The 21818-nt window shown below is 35.1% G+C and overlaps 2 protein-coding genes across 4 annotated transcripts; one reads left to right on the top strand and one right to left on the bottom strand.

The window, feature by feature from the left end:
• Positions 1-1671: 1671 nt before the first annotated feature.
• Positions 1672-10757, bottom strand: LOC123526432 (uncharacterized). 3 transcript variants are annotated; one of them, XM_045305574.2, is made up of 5 exons: positions 10600-10757; positions 8374-8640; positions 7315-7458; positions 6377-6597; positions 1672-5020 (listed from the first exon to the last, which is right to left on the bottom strand). In XM_045305574.2, the coding sequence occupies exons 1-5, from the start codon at positions 10697-10699 to the stop codon at positions 4385-4387; spliced, it is 1368 nt and encodes a 455-aa protein (XP_045161509.2). In that variant the 5' UTR covers positions 10700-10757; the 3' UTR covers positions 1672-4384. The 3 variants fall into 3 exon arrangements, with proteins under 3 accessions (XP_045161509.2, XP_045161510.2, XP_045161511.2); XM_045305575.2 differs by having other exon boundaries at positions 6422-6597; XM_045305576.2 differs by having other exon boundaries at positions 10511-10649.
• Positions 10758-12034: 1277 nt separating this feature from the next.
• LOC123526431 (uncharacterized) lies at positions 12035-18576 on the top strand. The gene is made up of 6 exons (XM_053522489.1): positions 12035-12391; positions 13011-13274; positions 13550-13697; positions 15836-15923; positions 16333-16668; positions 17670-18576. The coding sequence occupies exons 1-6, from the start codon at positions 12283-12285 to the stop codon at positions 18015-18017; spliced, it is 1293 nt and encodes a 430-aa protein (XP_053378464.1). The 5' UTR covers positions 12035-12282; the 3' UTR covers positions 18018-18576.
• Positions 18577-21818: the final 3242 nt, after the last annotated feature.

The raw sequence follows: 21818 nt of genomic DNA, 5'->3' as shown, positions 1-21818 counted from the left end.
AATGTTGAAAAGTGGACCCGTTCTGTATTTACGTCTTTTATATCAAACTTTATTCGGTGTATTTTATTGTTATAGCTGCTTCAGGACGGAGACTTCTAATCACTTTCCTCTCACCGCCGTGAATTCGAAACCTCGCTTGGTTGTAAAATTCATTCATGTGAGGAAAGTATGGAAGCACACCTGACACCTGGGGCCTTCCTCCGCCAGTACAAACTGGAAAGTTGCCATATGACATACACGTATCGGTTGGTATGACTTTAAACACAACCCAGAGATTCTATTCTGGTCGCACTTAGTTTTTTAAAGAGCTCCTGGCAGTATAATGTCGTTTTATATTATTATTTTCCACGAAAGTCTGTAAATGTATTACTAGTATGATAAATACTTATATTCAAATGCATGTCGAATTCATAAAATGAAAAACTTACTCTTTAAACAAAACACTAACTATGTCTGTTTTCGTTGGATAATTATTTTCAACATGTTCAAATCGTTTTTCATTTTTACAATATTTGTTATAGGCAGCATGGCGTATTGGTAATTGTAAAATTGACAGGTTTAACTCCGGGGTCATGCAAAGGTGTTCTCTTTTTGATAAAAACAACCATTCGTAAGAGTTTATCTAAAATATTTAGGAACAATTAATCCATTCGATGGAAACAATAATCTTAGGACGCAATACAAAGTAAAAAAAAATATCTGAAATTAGGAAAGGTAAATTGGTCCTATTTAAATTGTCGTTCTGCGTTTTATTTGGATAATATCGTCTTTGGATACATTTTATGTCAGTGCTTATTAATGCAATGTCTGATATTACCTTTCTTTTGGCATTTCGAAGTGAATGCTGCATTCAATTTAATATGCATTGACTTCATTATTCCTTTCTTATAATTTTACTTTGATTAAACTGTATTAAGTCTAAAATATATTGAATAAAAGCTTTTATATTTTATGTGTTTAACAAAAGGAAAACCATAGAATATAATATTTTCACCATACGTGTCTGTAGAATAATTAGAAAACAAAAGAAATCGTTGCTATTGTTTTACTATCATGATTCTGTCATATCATATAAACTGTCACGAAGGATATCTCCATATAAACACAAAATGTCTCCTTTATGGGCTGGTGAAACTGATTCATTTTGCATAAATTGAATTATCGTGATAAAGTAACATTAATTTAATTTAGTAACAAATGAAAGATTTATGTCAATGAATTATTGACTGAAGATTGTTATACGCAAAAAGGAAGTGAAAACAAACATACTGGTACAGTTGAACACTTTTAAGAAAATACATTTAGGGAATATTTGCTCACATTAAAAAGCGTTAGGTGGCAAAACAAATGATTCGAGGTCTTGGCTCTAGTTTACATATGATCGCGGCAATAGGTTATGCTATATTATATTTATTTATTTATTCTTTCCAATCTCATCCATATACATCGGCTATGACTAAACAGCTTTCACTTCTGGACGGTGTACATTTTACGCCACTGGTGTCCAATTCAAAATGAACACATTTTATTTCTTAAGTGCTAAACATAAATACTTTATCTAGATTGTCTACCTAATGTTCGTCTATTTACAGTCGTCGTACGTGTTTCAGACATTTACAGAATTATATTAAGATAGTATGCTACAGATATTTTCGATAAACAAACACAACGTTTAAATGAAGAGTTTTAATAACAAACATGAAGTCAAAATATCGGCAATAAAATATTCAGTGAACTCGAATTAACAACTAGAACGATTTGCAACCACGACTGTTATGTATTGTACCTTAATATACAAATACAAATACATGGCATTTATATAGCGCAAAAATAATAAAATATTCTATCTGAGTGTCATGTGCATACGAATTTGATCCAAAGGAAAATGTAATTAAGGGGTAAAGGGACGAAAAACAAGCGAAAAAACAAGCAATTGCTTTGACACGTGCATATTTCTTCCCAATAACAGTCAATAACAAAGTGGTATTATATAACGGTAAAGACAACAAAAGAGAACAATAGCTTCAATCCGTTTACAACAGATTAAAGGGCCAGGGCCCCCTATTCAAAAAAAAAAATAAAATAAAAAAATAACAAAAGCAATGGCTCTCTCTTTCATTGCGGCCGGATGTCTCTGCGTCTTTTTGCACGATAGAGGTTTCATTTATCATTTCATGTTAATCAAACTTGCACACAACTTGAATCACCATAAGATCTCGATTCCTTTGTTGAACTGGCCAGTTTCCATTATGGGTTCCAGAGTTATGGTCCCTGAAAGGGCCAGAATTAGCTATTTTGACCTTGTCTGCACAATAGCAGTTTCATTTATGATTTGATTTTTACCAAACTTGCACACAACTTGTATCACCACAAGATCTTGATTCCTTTCTTGAACTGACCAGATTCTATCAGGGTAGATAACTATGGACTGATTTAATGTCAAATTACCTCCCTTTGTTTTCAAATTAAAATGGGTGTTTCTCAGTAACCAATGAATATACTGATTTGAAATGTCATTTGTGCCATCAGATGGACTCAGACAATCAGGGTAGATAACTTTTGACTGAATTTATAACAAATAGCCGCCCTTTATTTTATGTAAACGAATATATATCAGCACCATCTAACGAGATTGGATTTAAATGCTATTTAAGTCTTCCAGGGTAAGGAATAGTTATGTTAGTACAAAAATGCAGCATTTGAGCTATGAGCCTCAAACTTGGTAAGGAAATCGGCCCTGACTAGGTCAAAAGGGACTGTTACAAGAAAATGTTTATCCTGATGATATTTAATGTATATGCCTATGTGCTCTATGTCAAAACTTGATCATATCATTTTGAGCAATGGTACTCAGGTGAGCAATACAGGGCCATTATGGCCCTTGATAATTGATACGTAAGTATTCTGACAGTGTCTATATGTAGCATTTTATCGTTACTCAATAGATGCCTATCATCTAATTACAATACTCATGGAGTACACATATTATCATATGTACATATACGTGTTGTGATTGATAGTACGGGTTTAGGTCTGGAGAAAAAAAATTGAGCTAACGCAAGTGTAAATATTTGTTTCACCTTTAGCCTGTTATTTATCATTAAGTTCCTATTTCTGTACCAAGATTTGAATTTGTCTCCCATATTGTTTTGTATATAAACACACGTTGTTTAAAATGAATTTACATGTACATAGGTTGTTTATATATATATATATCTTGTGTTTGGTTAGGATAGTAAGAAAAATGCAGATTATTGTGTTTTTATGTAGCAGACTGCATTGTAAATTAGATATAGCTATATACTTACCTTATCGATATGATTTTCGAACAAAAATGATGCTCATGTGCATTTTAACATTGTGTACATAATAGTAAATTTTGTGCAGATCTTTGTCACTCTTCAGATGTAGTGACAAGGGACATCAATGCTACACACGTTGTTTTTTTTGTTTTTGTTTTTTTTTTGTCTTACAAATGTTAAAGTTTGCGTAATTTTTGTAATGTTAAAGTTTTCGTACCACCCCAAATATTTTCAAAGTCCATTGAGATATCGCTTTGATATTTTGCATACTTGTTTACCATCATGACCCCAGTCAGTAAAAAGGAGGAGACAACTCCATCAAACATTTTGACTGAATTATGGTCCCTTTTCGACTTAGAATATGCTTATTGTAATGTTAAAGTTTTACTCATAGCTTATATTATACTATCAAGCACTGAGAATAGTCGAGCACGCTGTCCACTGACAGCTCTAGTTTTTTTTCGATAACAGCTTTTAAACTGAGATATGATTTGTGTATACATATTCTCCTGATATGATACACCCGATAATGTTCCATCATTTTACACTTTTATTTGATATATATAGGGATATTTCAACAATCCGACTCAAATGACAAGTTTCTATGCTGCATTTTCCACCTGAATTCATTTTTTCTCAATCCATCTTGGTTGCGCAACCAAAGGCAGGTAATAATAATTTGTCAAACTTGCATTTCTAATGAATTGCAGGAACTCACTTGCAACAAAATGTATACTTAATGATGTAAATCTTTAACATATATAATACAAGACGTCTTGCATCAATATTATTTTTTATGTAAACTATGTTTATCTAATTTATACTTATGCTAAAATAATTCTATCTTGGTCGGGCAATCATGATAGGAAATTTAAATTTTGAAAGTACTTCCGATGAAAACCTCAAATGTATTAAGCATTGTAAGAACATAAGTAATTGTAAATGAGCAGCTGTTACAAGTTTCAAATAAATTCGTTTCTCGACCTTATCTGATTAACAAACTTTAGAGACGTATATGCACAATTTCCTGAAACAACTTTCACCAATCTGCTTCTTATTCAGAATGTCACAAAAATAAATGTTCAAATAGGGGTCTCTAAAATTGTTCTCGTTGGTCTTTCCAGATCATTTACCCCTGATGTGATGTTTCTAGAGATTTGAGTATGTGATGGAGGCTGAGTAATAGTTTCGTTTTGTTCTTCTTGGTTGTTTGTTAGAAAGTTCGGCTGTTCACGTGTTACAGTGTTCATTGATGACTGTATGCGTGTTAAATTGCGTTCATTTAAGGTCCCATGGTATTGCTTATTTCCTACTGGGATTTTGCCAAAAACCTCAGTATATGATGGAGGCTGACCTGCATTTTCATTTTGTTCTTCTTGACCGTTTGCCAGAAAGTTCGGCTGTATGCTTGTTGAACTGTTTGTTGATGACTGTATGTTTGTTAAATTGCTTCCACTTATCATGGTAAAATGATATTGTCTATTTTCCATTGGGTTATTGCCAAACAGCGCTGTATATGATGGAAGCGAATCTTCTTGATTTGCCTGTGTCCTAATTTCACTGTCTGTTTCAGTTACAGCAGTGGAGAAAATGGGATATGGAGCTTGATCACGTGTTGAAGTATCGTCTGCGAGAGAGTATGAAGTTTGGTCACGTGTTGGAAAATCGTCATGACGCACTGCAGCGGTTTGATTTCTTTCCTGATGAGAATCTAGATTCTGAAATAGAACATAATAATACAAGTTTATGTAAGATTAATCTGTAATAAGTTAGAGTTACACGTTCGAAAGTTTGAATGTCATTGATAAGAATTCTCAACATCCGTACATGTACTATGTACTCACTCGGTTACTTAACATCCGTACACTCGTACTCGGTCACTTACTCAACATCCGTACATGTATTCATATACCCACTCGGTCACTTACTCAACATCCGTACATTCAGGTACTCACTCGGTCACTTACTCAACATTCGTACATTCATGTACTCACTCGGTCAGTTACTCAACATTCGTGCATTCATGTACTCATTCAACATCCATACATGTATTCATGTACTCACTCAGTCAATTACTCAACATTCGTACATTCATGTACTCACTCTGTCAATTACTCAACATTCGTACATTCATACATTCATGTACTCACTCAGTAAATTTCTCAACATTCGTACATTCATGTACTCACTCGGTCTTTTACTCAACATTTGTGCTTTCATGTACTCGCTCAACATCCGTTCACATATTCATGTAGTCACTCGGCCACTGTCAACGTTTATATAGTTTAATATCAGAGATATTTTATTCATAAATGATATTAAATATAGTAAACTTGATTTTATATTCTAATTCTTAATATGAATTTGTAAGTTAAATGGTATGTTTTAAATTTGAGTATGTATATTGTCACTTGTAGTTCTAGTTAGAACGATCATTTACAATTGTTTTATGCTATATGTAAATTTCTATGTTTGTAAATGAATGAGACATAAATAAATAAATAAATGATTAAAAAATATTTCTACATGAATAGTCCATTACTGAAATTGTTGAAACATTATCATGTTTAAATTCAATCTAATTTGTACTTAGATATTAAGTGTTGTATTTAACTGTGACTTATAAACCCACGGGGCAGGGTGTTTTCCGTTTATATGTATTTGAATGTATTATATGTTTAGATAGATGTCACTATACTCACTCACTCACTCTTTAAACCACCCAGATCCACCCATTTACTCACTCACTCATCACTCACTCACTTACTAATCAATGTAAGTACCTCAATTACAGGTTAATAAATGTATAATTTTGAAGTAAGAATACTTATGAAAATTGAAATAATTTGAAATCAAATATCCAGAATCTTGTATCAAAATTTCAGCGAACATTTTCCTTTCAACTATTTTCTTTGCAAGTAAAAAGGTAAACGTTTATTTCCGATGATGAGAATATGAAGCGCAAAAATCGTGCAAGAGGATTTTCCCTTCATAGTTTGTAGACTATATAATTATGTTAAAATTTATCGTGTTTAATGCCCTATTGATGAGGCTGTTTTATTATCATAACTCACCAAAACATTTTTACATTCACGCCTCCTTCTGTAAATACAACATACCATCAGGATGATTAAAAACGCTCCACTGGCGAGGGAACCGATTACTATCCCAACAATTGCTCCCGTGCCAAGGTTACAACCCGAACCATCTCCGCACGAGTCATAGCCATTACACGCGAGGTCTTCATCTATACATCGAGAGTTGGCACATTTATGGGCATAACGTGGACACGTGTCTAAGGAAATGGAACGAAAATACGAGTATGCATTAACTTACTATCTGGAGATGTAAAGTCGTATTTATCACACGAATTTATCAACTACTAATTTAAAATGTGAAATCCCTACAGCATTTTCGCAGCGAAAGATATCAACAATTTTTGTTTCATAGGCATTCAACACAAAATCGTTGCAAATGTGTTAAACAATTGAAAAGATATGAGTTTGTTTTTACATGAATGATTGAAATATCTGTCACTCTTGAACAACAGACTTTATAGTATTAATGGCCACACAACTCCTGAAAATATTTCATATGATGTACACCATGTTTTCTTACACTGAAACAAACAAATACCATCTATACATATTTAGAATTATTCGATCTTGCAAGGCTTTATTCAAATGAGCCGTGCCATGGGAAAACCAACATAGTGGGTGTGCGACCAGCATGGATCCAGACCAGCCTGCGCATCCGCGCAGTCTGGTCAGGATCCATGCTGTTCGCTAACAGTTTCGCCAATTCCAATAGGCTTTAAAAGCGAACAGCATGGAGCCTGACCAGACTGCGCGGATGCGCAGGCTGGTCTGGATCCATGCTGGTCGCACACCCACTATGTTGGTTTTCCCATGGCACGGCTCAAATGAATACAATGATATTAACGCCTCCCCTATGTAAATGAATCAAGTATTGTATATTCAAAGTCAGTAATGCCTGGTACACATGTACTTACCTTCTCTGAAAGCTGTAATAATTACTGAAAAGACGTCTAAGATCTGCTGACTTTTTCGAGGGATATATTTTATTTGTAAAAACCTAGTGTCTACTGTAAACACACCTTTAGGTTTGTTTGGTCCACAGACGTCATGCTCTAATCCTGAAAATAATAAACTAATGAATAGTTATTTTTATTGTAAATAAATCCGTTTAATGCATTCTAAGATGGATGACAAAAGAACATTCCAAGTGTATTCGTCCTTCAATCATATATTGACCGGATAATAATACTCTCATGGTGGTAGGCCACAAAAACAGTGTCAATTCAGCTAAGGTATTTTGCCATTTCGAAGCAATTACATTTCAACTCGACAACTCATTGTTGAAATTTAACATGGATCCTTCACATTTTTGAGTGTATTACAATGGGTAAAAGTGACGAGCACAGTAAAATTGCGAGTTGAACTTCCCTATGTAAACCACAAAAAAAAAAGCTCCAAAAAATCAAATGCTCTGTGTTTCAACTTTTTTTGTAAACGTTTCTTTTGATAAATCGTTTGACCTGATTAACCAACTTCTGCTTTTATCTACAACTTTAATAGTATTTCTAACGGTTAAGTTTAAAAATACCGAGGTACCTGCTATGAAATATTGTAAATTGCCTACGTTTCAACGTACAGGTGAATTTCGTTTATTCGAACTCGGATAATTCGAACACCACCCTCGATTGCACTCATCGTCAGGTCCCAGCAAAATCCCTATATAATGTATAATTTGCGATGGCTCGAACTTACGATAACTCGAACTAATTTTGCCGGTCCCGTCGAGTTCGGGCGGACGAAGTTCAACCATAAGTATTATGCTTGCTTCTTCAATATTTTAGCAGGATCGAAAAGTATTTGAAAATAATTTTGTTTAATGCTCTCCTGTTGTCGCAATAATTTACACAGTCCACATTTTGTCAGCTTTGAATTTTATAAATGTGAAAATCTAAGCGTACAATGAAATAGCCAAACGGAAAAAAAATGTGATCTTTAAAGCATTTTTGCGACTTTACATGAACAAACAGCCTTACCCGTTACTCTCGAGTCTGTATTCTGAACGACAAAAAATTCAAGATGACCTTCGCTACAATCTAGGTTCAGGTTTTCAAAATAGAACATAAGCTTGTGATAGGTGTTGTACCAAGCTTCTATTTTTAGCTCGCAAGATCCGCTTCCATGATATGAAGATCTCCGGCGGTCGTATATATTGTCGTCATTCAGTTCCACCTTGACTTGAAACACCTTCTCACTAACCATACTAAGTTTGGAATTGCAGTACATGTCGCCGTTCATGTAATCTGACGAGAAGGAAAACAGTGATGCACACAGTGATAATAATTGTTTGCAAAATTGACATGAACACCGTTATCAAACATATTCGCAGAAACTTCCAGCTGTGTAATCACGTCACAATACCACGTGACCATGAAAATCACATGACCTTTGAAGGAATCTCTTATTTTAGATTTTATTTTTACATTTTTCTTATCCATCTTAGCCCCAAGTCTCTGAAAATTCTCCAAATAATTTTAGTGACTAAAATATCGAAATAAAAAGCGATGAATGAAAATCTAGAAACAAATGTTTACAGTGGCGGAAGTCTCATCACTATAAGGGTAGACCACTGTGTAAGAGTCTTATACTCGCACTGAATCATTGGCGTGTAGATTTCCATTATTTATTTTTCTCTCGTGCAAATTTAGTGGCTGAAAAAATCAAGATAAAAAACTTTTCCCAACTGTTCAAACAATACGTCTGCTTCTGTTGTGTTTTTCATATGGCTTTTTTTAATAAATGAGCCTTGCCATGGGAAAACCAATATAGTGGCTTTGCGACCAGCATGGATCCAGACAAGCCTGCGCATCCGCGCAGTCTGGTCAGGATCCATGCTGTTCGCTAACAGTTTCACCAATTCCAATAGGCTTTAAAAGCGACCAGCATGGATCCTGACCAGACTGCGCGGATGCGCGGGCTGGTCTGGATCCATGCTGGTCGCAAAGCCACTATGTTGGTTTTCCCATGGCACGGCTCAAATACGTAAATTTAAAAGTTGATTGTGCAGTCCCTTTATTGCACAAATACATTGTTAAATAAAGAGCTCATGACGGGAATAGAAACAAGATTCATACATATGCAATATATGTTTATAATTAAAACAAACTTGACACATTCAAAGGATCAAAGAAAGTGTCATGTTCTGAGTGAGACACGGATAATCTCTGTGAAATGTGTTTTTATATTAAAAAATCACGTGACTGCTTATGGTCTAAACATTCTGGGATACTAAAAGTTGAAGACAAACGCATTGGTCCAGAGGTAACTCGGGGTCTGACTACAAAACAATCGGTCGTGAGCTCTAACTCCCACTCCTTCCACTGAATATTGTTTAAGAGTCCCACGTCTAGGTGTTTTACACCTAGCACACTAACGAACCAGGGAAGCTTTTGTATTATGAGCGTCTTCTTTACCTTGCAATATACTACCACTGAAATTTCTAACAGTCTTATGGAGGATTGGTCTATGTGAGTTACCGGTGGTGACTATAAATAAGCTGAACCCTTAGCATGCTGGACACGATTGATTCTGCTTTTGCGACCAGTGTAGATCATGATCAGCCTGCACACCCGTGCAGTCTGATCATGATCTACACTGTTCGCATTTCAGCCAATAGTTTTTTTGGTAAGCACCCCTTGTTAACAGGTAATGGTACTGTCCTAATTGAATGATGGGCAAATTCATTATAGAAATTTAGTAGGGTAAGGATACAAACAAACATACTCAGTTCGATGACGCAAACCTTATTGATTTTATTCAATAGGTTAATTGTGGTTTAGGAGGTATTATTTACTAGCTGATATCTCATGTGTTTTCAAAGACAAGATATAACACGGACGGGTCAACCAATCAAAGTCTTGACTGAACAATGATAAGATACAAATCAATGGATATCTCTTCTAACTTTTAAAGTTCAGTAGATGGTTGATTTTAGCGTCCCGCACGTACCTGGGTTTCAAATTAATTCTCTGAAAAGACCCTTTGAAACATAAAACGCAACCAAGAAACACGTACCGTAAATCATTAACTTTCACTCTGCTAAATTTCTATAAAGAACTTAATATCCATCTTTTAATCTGGACAGTGCTAATAACTTTTAAAAGGGTTACTTACCAAAAAGATACTTAGTGAAGGTCACGGATGTGCAAGCTGATTGTTATCTACACTGGTAGCAAACTACCAGCATGGCAATATAAACTTACATGCATTGTTCGTGCCGAACCAAATAAGAAGATATATTCCTTTAAGTTTACTCCGATTTGTAAATGTGAATATATTAATTCCATTTCTAACATTGTTCATTTCTCTATAAATACAGTTGATTTTCTTACTGTTATCAACATGACATACTTTTACGTAGTGTAAACATAAATCATAGCCTAGATACCGTGATATCAGTTGACTGACGTTACTACATTGTACGAATAATCGCTTAGGATAAAGTGTAATTTGCGTTGAGCGATACCGTATCATAGCATATTTAGACTTTGCATGCGATTTGAAAAACAAGATAATATTCTATTTTTTTATACTTATCTTAATTTGACAGATTCAAAGTTGTCTCATACAATAATTGTAAAACTATCACGTACACACTGTTTTAAACCAGAAACTAAATAGCATCTTAAACTTATAAAATGCCACTATGTTTACCAAAATTATCAATTAAATGTTTTATCTTTAAGGAAAAGCCATTTTATCTGTTCTATTACATTCTTTAATAAATAATACTAATATACAACCCGTTGGCGAGCTTTGATTTTTCATAACTTTCTAGCAATGTTTGATAGTTCTTTATGTGCAAGCTGATCTTGGTCTGCATTGTTCGCTATTCAGTCAGTAAATTTTCAGTGAACACCCCTTCAAATAATAAAAGGTATTGCCCGAAATGAATGATGGACAAGTCCGTTTTAGAAATTTAGCAGGCTAAAGGTTAGTATGTACTTCCCTTATATAATATCAAACATTCTGTTTCAAAAAATAAATTTCTCTGCTTTGCTAACATTCATTCTTAACCAAATTTATCTATTTTATTCAAAACACTAAAATGAGCAATAATATATACCATATAAGACCAAGTATGATACTAAAGCCTTTCAGCATGATTTTGAAACTTTTCTGAAACATCTTATTCAAGTTCCATGTAGTCCATTTGAGCCGCGCCATGAGAAAAACAGCATAGTGCATTTGCAATAGGCTTTGAAAGCGAACAGCATGGATCCTGACCAGACTGCGCCGCCTGGATTCACGCTACTCGCAAATGCACGATGTTGGTTTTCTCATGGTTCGGCTCATTTGCAGATAGTCTACCTCATTGATAAAAATTTAATCCCCTATTGTAATCGGACTAATGCTTCAACAATTCATCTGACCGTAATATAGTTATAAAATACATGTACGAGATCAGAAAATGTTTTACGTCTAGTAAAATAAATTCAGATCCACTATTTAAGCTAAAATTTAGAAATAATGTTACCATATCACACATCATATATAAAAACAAGAAAAAAACTTTTCAGTGTTTATGTAGAAATTTGAAATTACAGTGAAATGACTTATCTCAAAGTATTTTACCATATATTTAGTTCATTGTCTTTTTTATCTGGTATCATATACTAGTAGGTGCGTAGATAAATGCCAGGAATACAGGAGTATTATTTGTGTCATTGACTGGTCTCTAGTACTATGCGTAGGATACTAGTACGTAAATAACTACGTTTTCTATGCATGCATTAGTTACCATGGATTTTATCCACACCCAATGTACCTTTATGTTTATTTCACAATTTGAATGCATATTGATCCAGACCGCTGTACCTTGTTACTTGATATAGCTAACCTACCTGTGTAAACAGTATCAGATTTTCTGATTAAGGGAGTTTAAAATGGAGACTACTGTAACAGCTGTGAATTTTACCAGAGCAATAAAGCAAAAGGGAATATTATCTATAATTGGAATATTGCTGTTCGCTTTAAATGGAGCATGTGATGGATGTAAGATATTTGCAATACATTGATAAGAGTTATTTATGTATAATATGTATTGCTAAAACTAGTCACTATATGTTTAAATTGAATAATCCGTGCTGTTATGCCGTTCACTTTTCTGTCTAAGTACCACATAAACAACCTAACATGATGACAGACGTCCAAACAGTAAGAAGAAGGATTATCTAACATAAGTCGATAAAAGGTTTTTCGTCCATAACGAGCCATAGGTCATGTAGTTGATTCTAAAATGGCTTTTTTAATATGTCATTATAATCTGTTTATTACATTTGCAAATACAAAAAAAAAAACACAAATAAAACAACAACAAAAAACAAAATAACACACTTATTTACATCATATGTGACCAGAATGACGGCAATCTAGGAATTTTTGCCTGAACTAAGGTGGGGATTCTGTTTTTGGCAGAAGCATAAACTTTAGATATTTTGCCTACCTTTTCATACATAGTATCCTTTGTTACACGTTTATGACAACCCCGTGTAAAACTTGCACTGAAAATCTACAAACTACACAGGCCCGAATGAATTTATTCAACTGATTTGAAATGTTTGCGAGGTATGCAATTCTAATATGTTTTGAACGATGCATTTGTATATGCTAGATGACATGGAAAACTACTGCGGCGAAAAGTTTAGTTTCATCTTGAATGACGAATACCAGATAAAGCTCGAACTTGATGACATGTACATTTATGATAACGCTGACGACTACACATACCAGAGAAGAGGATACTGTGAGACCAAGTTCGAAGCCTGGTATTCAAACTATTCCAATCTCATGTTCTATTTTGAAGATCTAGACCTCGATTGCGATAAAGGCCATCTCGAGTTTTACACTGATGATAGTGGTTATATACGTGTGCCGGGTAAGACAGTTGAAGTTTTTCTTCGAGAATAGATAAAGATTCACTTAGTGTCATTATGCCCATGCTGGTTAAACTGCGGTATATAAATAACCATAATTTGATTTCTGTATGTTGCTGATTTGTTATCACGGCATCCGTTAATTTAAACTGGATTTTGTTGAGCATGTTTAGTGGCATGTCTTTTTACGAGAATACAAGAATGCTTTTTGAAAAGTGTTATTTTCATAAAAAAAATATTCCTGCCGCAATTTATAACTCTTATCCAACTGTTTCAGGCTTGGAGAGAGACATATGTGGGTACGACAAACCACAGGGTGTATTTATTGTGGACAAACGGTATTTCCGAATAAAATACGTCCCTAAAAGTAGCCAGTACATTAGTGATATATTTTCTATTATAATTACAATATATGGGGATGTTAAGTACATAGCCTTCCTATATTACGTATCTTTAGTATATTATATATGTTTAGTAAAAGTAAGTTTTTTTTTGTTTTTTTTTTTGTTGTTGAATATAATGTCGCACCGACACATGGTAGGTCATATGGTGACTTTCCAGCTTTAATGGTGGAGGAAGTAAAAGGAAGTGTTTACTTTAGCAGTGGATGTCATATTTTTGCTTCTCATATTACATTAAATTGTACTAGACGACTGTTATAAAATTTGATATTAACCTTATGAGATCTAGTGATGAATCATTTAATCCTTAAAGCATTAAGCTTAAAGCCTTTTAGCTCAACTTATCGGAGAATTGCGGGACTATTCTACTCGCCCCGGCTTCGGCGTCGGCGTCAGGGTGAGCTTTCTTAGTTAAAGTTCTTCGACAACCTTTCTTTATAACTTCACGTTAACATTGTTAAGCATGCAAACAAATTATGTGCAGGAGCTGGACCCATTATACCCAAGGTCAAGGTCAACAAGGCGTTATACTTATATTTAAGATAAAAGTTTTTCGGCCACCTTTGTTTTTCTGTCATATCTTTGTTACTATTGCTTATATCTTACTATAACTTCACACAAACATTGTCCAGCATACAAAAAGGTATGTGCAGGGGCTGGAACCATTATACATAAGGTCAAGGTCACCAAGGTGTTATACTTGGGTTATTTTCAAGGTTAAAATTGTTCGACAACCTTTGTTTTTCTGTCATATCTTTGTTACTATTGCTTATAATTATCTTACTGTAACTTCACATAAAAATTGTCCAGCATACGAAAAATTATGTGCAGGGGCTTGGCCCATTGTACCCAAGGTCAAGGCTACCAAGGCGTTATACTTAGGTTATTTTTAATGTTAAAGTTTTTTGGCAACCTTTGTATCTCTGTCATATCTTTGTTACTATTGCTTATATCTTACTGTGTAAGTTCACATAAACATTGTTCAGCATACATACAAAGTATGTGCAGGGACTGGGCCCATTATACCCAATGTCAAGGTCACCAAATTGTTATACTTGGAATTATTTTCATGTTAATTTTTTTTCGAAAGCTTCGTTTATGGACGTACCTTTTGTATTTTAAAAGATAATGACTTGAAATTAAAGATATTTCTTTATAATCATTATCTGTTTGTGTGGTTACAATCCCCATAACCCTGATTTGTATTTTTGACCGAATTAAGCCCCTTTCATACTTAAATTTTTTTGACAAACTTCGTTTTCTGGACATAAATTTAACATCTCTGAGTAGAGGGGTCTTTGTATGTCTTGGTGTATCTTGCTTTTAAAGAAGAGTTCTCTTTTTGAGACATAAATTCATTTTACAGTCAAATCGCCGAATAGCGGTGCGCACTGTTTTACGGACAGCTCTTGTTTTTCATCTTCTATATATCTATTTATTAAAATAAGTATTGTCCCTGTTTTCATCAAACTTCAGGAGTCGGGTATCCGAACGATTAGAGTCACTTTGGTCAGTTCTTTTAATAGTGCTGGTTAAAGTTTTATGTAATTTAAAAGCTACTCAGTTTCAATAAATGTCTTCTTAATTTATGAAGCAGTTGTTAAAAGTCAACATACATCACATCAGGATTGGCCTTAGAAGAGACAGACACTTTTGCGTTAACGGTTTCTCAAAGGTCAAGGTCACCGGAGTGAAATATTGTAAAAGTCAGGTTCAGATTTTGTGACAAGCTTTTATCACATAATATCTCTCATTATATATATATATATATATATCCTTTATATCCTATTTCTTACCGCCAACCAAACTTGTTCTCCGCCAACCAAACTTGTTCTACCCTCTCCTTCCAAAAATTATACCGCAACAATCTTACGCAACCGTCCCCACAATGATATTAATTATCAACATATCTAGTACTTTTTTTCTAGTTTTGTTCATACACTCTATGCCACCATTGCCACCCCAATAAACCGCTTACTTTCACATCCTCTCCCATTTTGTTTTCTTTTGTACATTTCTTAAAGTTACTCTGGAATCATATATTACTTACATTTTCTTATTATAACTTTTATCACAACCACCCCAATTCTACACCCAACTTCCCATGTTTTAATTTCATTTTACATTCCTCACACTTACTTATATCTCGTACTGTTTCTTAGACTCCCTCATATGTCAACCGCCTTAGCCGACCCGATGCACCCATTTCTGCAAACTCCATCCCAGCCAACCTCAATCCCACTACCAAAAGTAACATACATTTTTTTTATATTATGTGCTTTTTTATTGTGTATTATGTATACCTATCCTTATATTATGGACATTCATTATTGACCATGTAGAGTTGCTATAATTATATCATGTACATCAGAGATTATATAAGGTAGAATTATTATTATTTGGTGTATGTTGTATGTGATATTATGCAGAGGGTCATAATATTCTATACACACATACTGTAATATGACATCTACAGCTTATGATAAACAATGTTCAACAAATGATGAGATACGCCGACATAATTCTGTAACAAAAGGACGCCATTTGAGGAAAATATACGTTTTATTCCATTTAAAGATACTATAGCGCAAAGGGGTCTCCGCGTATTGTCACATGTTGAAATTTCAAAACTTTGTAAACTTTCCTCATATTGTGTATTTTCGTTATTAAGAAATCAAAACTGGAAAAGCTCAGTCTAGAAGATGATATTACTTGTGAAAAAAAGCTAAAAAGCTTAAACATCACCGAGACCATCTCATTTTCAGGTTATTGTCCAGTCTATGCACACGAATGCGCCAACTCTCGATGTATAGATGAAGACCTTACTTGTAATGGCTATGACTCGTGCGGGGATGGTTCTGGTTGTGACCTAAGCACGGGTACAATCGTCGGTATAGTGATAGGAAGTCTTACTGGGTTTGCTTTAATTGTTAGTGTAGTCGTCTGCTGTATCTGTTGCACGAGGCGTAGTGGAAAAACTCCCGGAGTGGTGCAGGTAAAGTTTTTTTTTTGAGAATTTATCTGAAAGCAAAAAGATTAGAAATGATGACAATGATGGCGAAGTATACACTGCAAAATATATACAGCAAGAAAAAAATTGTGCTCATAATAGAATTCTCAATTCAGTACAAACCATGTAAGTCCACCTTCTTAGCTCAGTTGGGAGAGCAAATATCTACAAATTGCGGTGTCGTGTCATCATGTACTATTCATTGCGACTGCCAACATTGTGAACACCACAATTTTTAATCATATATACAATAGTTCAGACAAGGATCTAAAAAAATACCTGCAACAAGTGACTTAGATTATACATTGTGTATTGTCCTTTTGCAAATACACACGTGATTAGAAATGTTTAATCTCGAAATCATGCATTTTTAAGTTCGGGGTATGGCAAAAGAAATTCTGAATTAAATAATACAAATACAAGTTTCAAAGTTGAAGTAAATGAATCAATATTCTAGCCTTCACTCTGTCAAGGATATCAAAACATGTTATCCTCTTCCGTACCAATAACTGTTCCATTATTTTCCATACCTCACAAAGTTCTATAACAAGTCTTATTTTCAAAGAAAATTCCTTACTAGTTTTCATGTTTTTTAATTTCAGAGTAAGGAGGACTATCCTTTCTTAGCAAGACAACTCTGTTTGCATTGCAATATCATTCTGCTACTTATTAATTATAACATACTCTCATCTCAAATTATTCTTTATGAATCCATAAGTAAATAAATAGTCTTGTTAAAGAATAATCAGATACAGTTTCTAAATGAATAAATTATGTAGCTTGAACCTTTAATCCCTACTCGATTTTGAAATGTTTGTTACATGAATTACTTACCTACGAGAAATAGCAGTTATTTTCGTAGGTTCTTGTGTCTAGCTCCAGCTAAGATCATTATGCCAAATGGATGATATAGGAAAAATACAGTTTCTTTTCGTATTTTAAAGCAGCATTTAATACAAAATATGCAATATTATTTATATTTTTAGAACACAACTAATCCAGCGGTTATATATTCAGCTCCGAACCAACAGACATATAGCCAACCAATGTACGGGGTAAACCAGGAATCACCGTACCCTCTTGCCACTGCACCAAGCCTTCAGCCTACGGCTCCAAACCTGCCGGATTACAGCCATCCGATGAATGATGTTAGTCAGGGGACACACTATCCTACAAACCAGGCATACTATCCATCCGTATCACAAACTTCGGAGACTAATCAACAACCACCTGGCGAGAAGCAATATAGTGTTCCCCCACCGCAATATAGTGAAATCTTTGCTAACTCTGAACAAGGCATCAATCAACCCATGTACAAACAGCTTGTACGCTAGTATAATGTATTGTTATTGAATAAAAAATAAACATATGTACGAAAGATTTTATTAAACTCATTTGCAAGGTATTGCTTTGACACTGAAGCAAACAGTTCTATAAAATATTTTTTATTAAAATTATCCATGCGAGAAAGGTTGATAAGTTAACATCATATTTCTACCTGTGATGCTTTATTCATACTAATATTACTGAAGGTATACATGCAAGAAAGGTTGATACCGTAACAGTTAACATTATATTGCTACCTGTGATGCTTTATTCATACTAATATTACTAAAGGTATACATGCGAGAAAGGTTGATACAAATAACACTATATTTCTACCTGTGATGCTTTATTCATACTAATATTACTAAAGGTTTACATGCGACAAAGGTTGATACAGTTAACACTGTATTTCTACCGGTTATGTTTTATTCATACTAATATTACTGAAGGTATACATGCGAGAAAGGTTGATACAGTTAACATTATATTTCTACCTGTGACGCTTTATTCATACTCATATTACTGGACATGAATCTCTTTATTGTGATGTCAATAAAAAGTGAAAAATATCTTCCGTGAACCAGTTTGGTTGTTTCCTAATATATTCGATTAAAATTTTAACTCAGTTAGATAAATATATTTAGAATCGAAAACTTTAAACATGGTACGAAGATTCATGACGCATATAATTTTATGAATTACAAGATGAATATGAAAAAATGTAGGAAGGCCTTTAAAGGCATTGTATACTTAATACAATGTCTTTTGTATGTTATTTTGTGTTTACAAAGTCTTTTTTTTTCACAATTCCATTCTGCTAAAACATGTAGCAGATATAAAGTGTCGTATCTTGTTAATGAATAGTTTCGAAATTCAGAATCTTTTGAGCTTATTTTCGCTTTCGATCAGTAAGGAGACAGGGCTAAAAAAAGCGGCATTCATATCATACCAAATCATATTAACTCAACTACTGAACATTATCAGATGCCATGTCTGCTGCACAGACAGATCGAAACAGTAGCCAAATATTGGCCACCACCAATTCTTTGACCGAATGGACACTGTATTTCCCAACATTTTGGTCCATTCGATATACACCTCGTATCGTTTGATTGTAGTGTTGGATGGCAAACGGTTGGTTGACACGGATTCTGGTCCTCCCTGCTTGAGACCATCTAGATGCATTAGGCAGTGGTTCAACCCCATGCACTGACAATGTTGTTATCATTCCAACGGATAACGACGATTTCATTGTTGGGATCATATGCTTTGTCATATGTTCCTCTTGGTCCTTTTGACATATCTTTTACAGAGAGCAATGGGCGGTCTTCAACTCTATTCGAGCGCACTGTTCCTGTGCAATTGATACCCATTTTAGATAATTCATCCACCAGACGCAGTGATGTGAACAAATTATCGAAAGTCAGATGATAGGTATTATCCTTGATCAGTTCAGCCAACAGGTCCATTACCACTGGTCCACCCATTCCGAGATGACAAGTGTCAGCTGCCTGGCATCCTCTGGCACCTTGATATGGTTTATACTGGAGCACGTAGCGAAGCGGAGTTGTTAGTGCCCACATTTTATAGCCAAACCGGATTGGTTTCCGCGTATGAATTGTTTTGCTCCATGACGTCCATAATATGGAATGATGCTTTCATCTATCGAAAGATTCTTTTCTTTCTGGAAGAAAAGAAGGAAGCGCTCATTGAGCATTGCAAGCAATGACCGCACCTTTGCGAACTTATCCTCTGTATCTAAATTCGCATTGTCGCATAAATGGATCTACCTAACCATTCTGTCAAACCGGTCCCTTGTCATCGCATCTACAATAGCCTCATTTCTCAAATCAGAATCATGACTGTAGTACATTCTGCGTCTGGGAACAGGGCTGTAGCCAGAATCATCAAAATTCCTATGAACACACGCACTTCCTCCTTTGACGTTTGAAATGTGTGGTTACCTTTTGAACTTGCATATCTTATGCTTTGATCAACATTCATATCAACGATGTCATCATCAAAAGAGAGGTTGAACAAGCCAGTTGGTGTTTGTGGTAACCTTGATGTGTCCGTATTCGGATCTCTCCATGTAAATTTGTTAGCTTGCTCTCTCGGTATATCTCTTTGTTTTGCAATTTTCAATTTGTCAACGGAGGTCTTTTAGGTTTTAGCGCTGTTTGCGGATCACGTAAAGCAACCCTTACACTTCGCATTGGCCTTGATGGACTAGGGGTAGGAATATTTGCCGGGACGTCATCGTCGCCAGTGTCTGATCCAGAGGATATGCTAGTATTACCCTGAAATGAATATCAGTCAATTATGGTCTAAAATACTAAACAAAAGATGTTGTCAAACAAATGTACATAAACCTGTTTGTAATAATAATAATTATGCACTACATTTTATACTAAATATATGTAGGCCTACTGTTTATAAATCAAGGACGAATATTTACGTCAGAATCTTCTTCTATATCAAGAACTTGATGCCCTTTAGGGCGTATTAGTGTTACAGAAGCGGGATGGTACAGTTGCCGACTACTTAGATTGTCATGTGTCACTTCATCTATCTTCACCCGTAAGTTCATTGACAGGTGGTGGTTGAATATGTACATCTGGGGGCGTTTCATAAAGAATCTTAGGACTGTTTTTATTCCTAAGTGCAAAACTAGGTGAAAACTGCGTTTCAAGAAATATCTTAAAATAGAGAAAAGTGGAAACTTCACAGGTCGCTCAACACGACAAAAACGAAAATGTTGCAGGCTCGGTTTGATTGAGCCTGTTCATGGACGGTAGTGGAAATGCATGCTACCGTCCACGCCCTCTAGCCCCGGGTTGAGCAGAACTCAACATTTACACATGCTAAAAGTACAAAAAGCAATTTAGAGACATCCACAGATGTATTCAAACGGCGGCGAACATGGAACCTTCAATGATACACGTGTTGAGGCGTGTGATTCCACGAAGAGCGGCGTTTGGTCCCCAGATAAAGTAAAGGGTTTGCCCCAAACGAGAAAACAATGGGCAGAACTAAACAAACTGGTATATAGGAAGGGGATCTGAGGTTTTGGAGCCTGCGTATCATAGGAACTGTCAAAAGACAAAATTAAAAAGCAGGCACCATATCCGAGGGGTGATTAAACAATACCCAAGGCTATGAAAGCGGGAGTATTGGAACCACCCAGGCCGAAATGGTCATGTTGAGAAACTAAACAGTACCAATAACACGACATAAAAGTCGTGCTGAACGATCTGAGAAGATCGAAATATAACAGCCCTGATTGAATATACGGGGAGACTTTTTACGGCCGCCACACGGCACAAACAACGCTGCTGTGATAATAAAATAGAGAAAAGTGGAAACTTCACAGGTCGCTCAACACGACAAAAAAGAAAATGTTGCAGGCTCGGTTTGATTGAGCCTGTTCATGGACGGTAGTGGAAATGCATGCTACCGTCCACGCCCTCTAGCCCCGGGTTGAGCAGAACTCAACATTTACACATGCTAAAAGTACAAAAAGCAATTTAGAGACATCCGCAGATGTATTCAAACGGCGGTGAACATGGAACCTTCAATGATACACGTGTTGAAGCGTGTAATTCCACGAAGAGCGGCGTTTGGTCCCCAGATAAAGTAAATGGTTTGCCCCAAACTAGAAAACAATGGGCAGAACTAAACAAACTGGAATTTAGGAAGAGGATCTGAGGTTATGCAGTCTGCGTATCACAGGAACTGTCAAAAGACAAAATTAAAAAGCAAAAAAGTCACACTATGTGTAAAATTACGACTAAAATTAGGACTATTAT

Source organism: Mercenaria mercenaria, chromosome 14 (genome assembly GCF_021730395.1).
Source record: "Mercenaria mercenaria strain notata chromosome 14, MADL_Memer_1, whole genome shotgun sequence".
Taxonomy (NCBI): Eukaryota; Metazoa; Mollusca; class Bivalvia; order Venerida; family Veneridae; genus Mercenaria; species Mercenaria mercenaria.
Note: the sequence above shows the minus strand (reverse complement) of the source record. Positions and strands in the feature narration are given on the sequence as shown.

Excerpts from the sequence above, each read along its gene's own strand:
- LOC123526431 (XM_053522489.1), top strand. The coding sequence starts at position 12,283 with ATGGAGACTACTGTAACAGCTGTGAATTTTACCAGAGCAATAAAGCAA. Across the intron at positions 13,698-15,835 it reads ACAATATATGGGGATGTTAA|ACTCCCTCATATGTCAACCG; the intron begins GTACATAGCCTT and ends ACTGTTTCTTAG. Across the intron at positions 16,669-17,669 it reads AAACTCCCGGAGTGGTGCAG|AACACAACTAATCCAGCGGT; the intron begins GTAAAGTTTTTT and ends TTATATTTTTAG.
- LOC123526432 (XM_045305574.2), bottom strand. The coding sequence starts at position 10,699 with ATGAACAATGTTAGAAATGGAATTAATATATTCACATTTACAAATCGG. Across the intron at positions 8,641-10,599 it reads GTTCGGCACGAACAATGCAT|ATTACATGAACGGCGACATG; the intron begins GTAAGTTTATAT and ends CCTTCTCGTCAG. Across the intron at positions 6,598-7,314 it reads TATTACAGCTTTCAGAGAAG|ACACGTGTCCACGTTATGCC; the intron begins GTAAGTACATGT and ends CCATTTCCTTAG.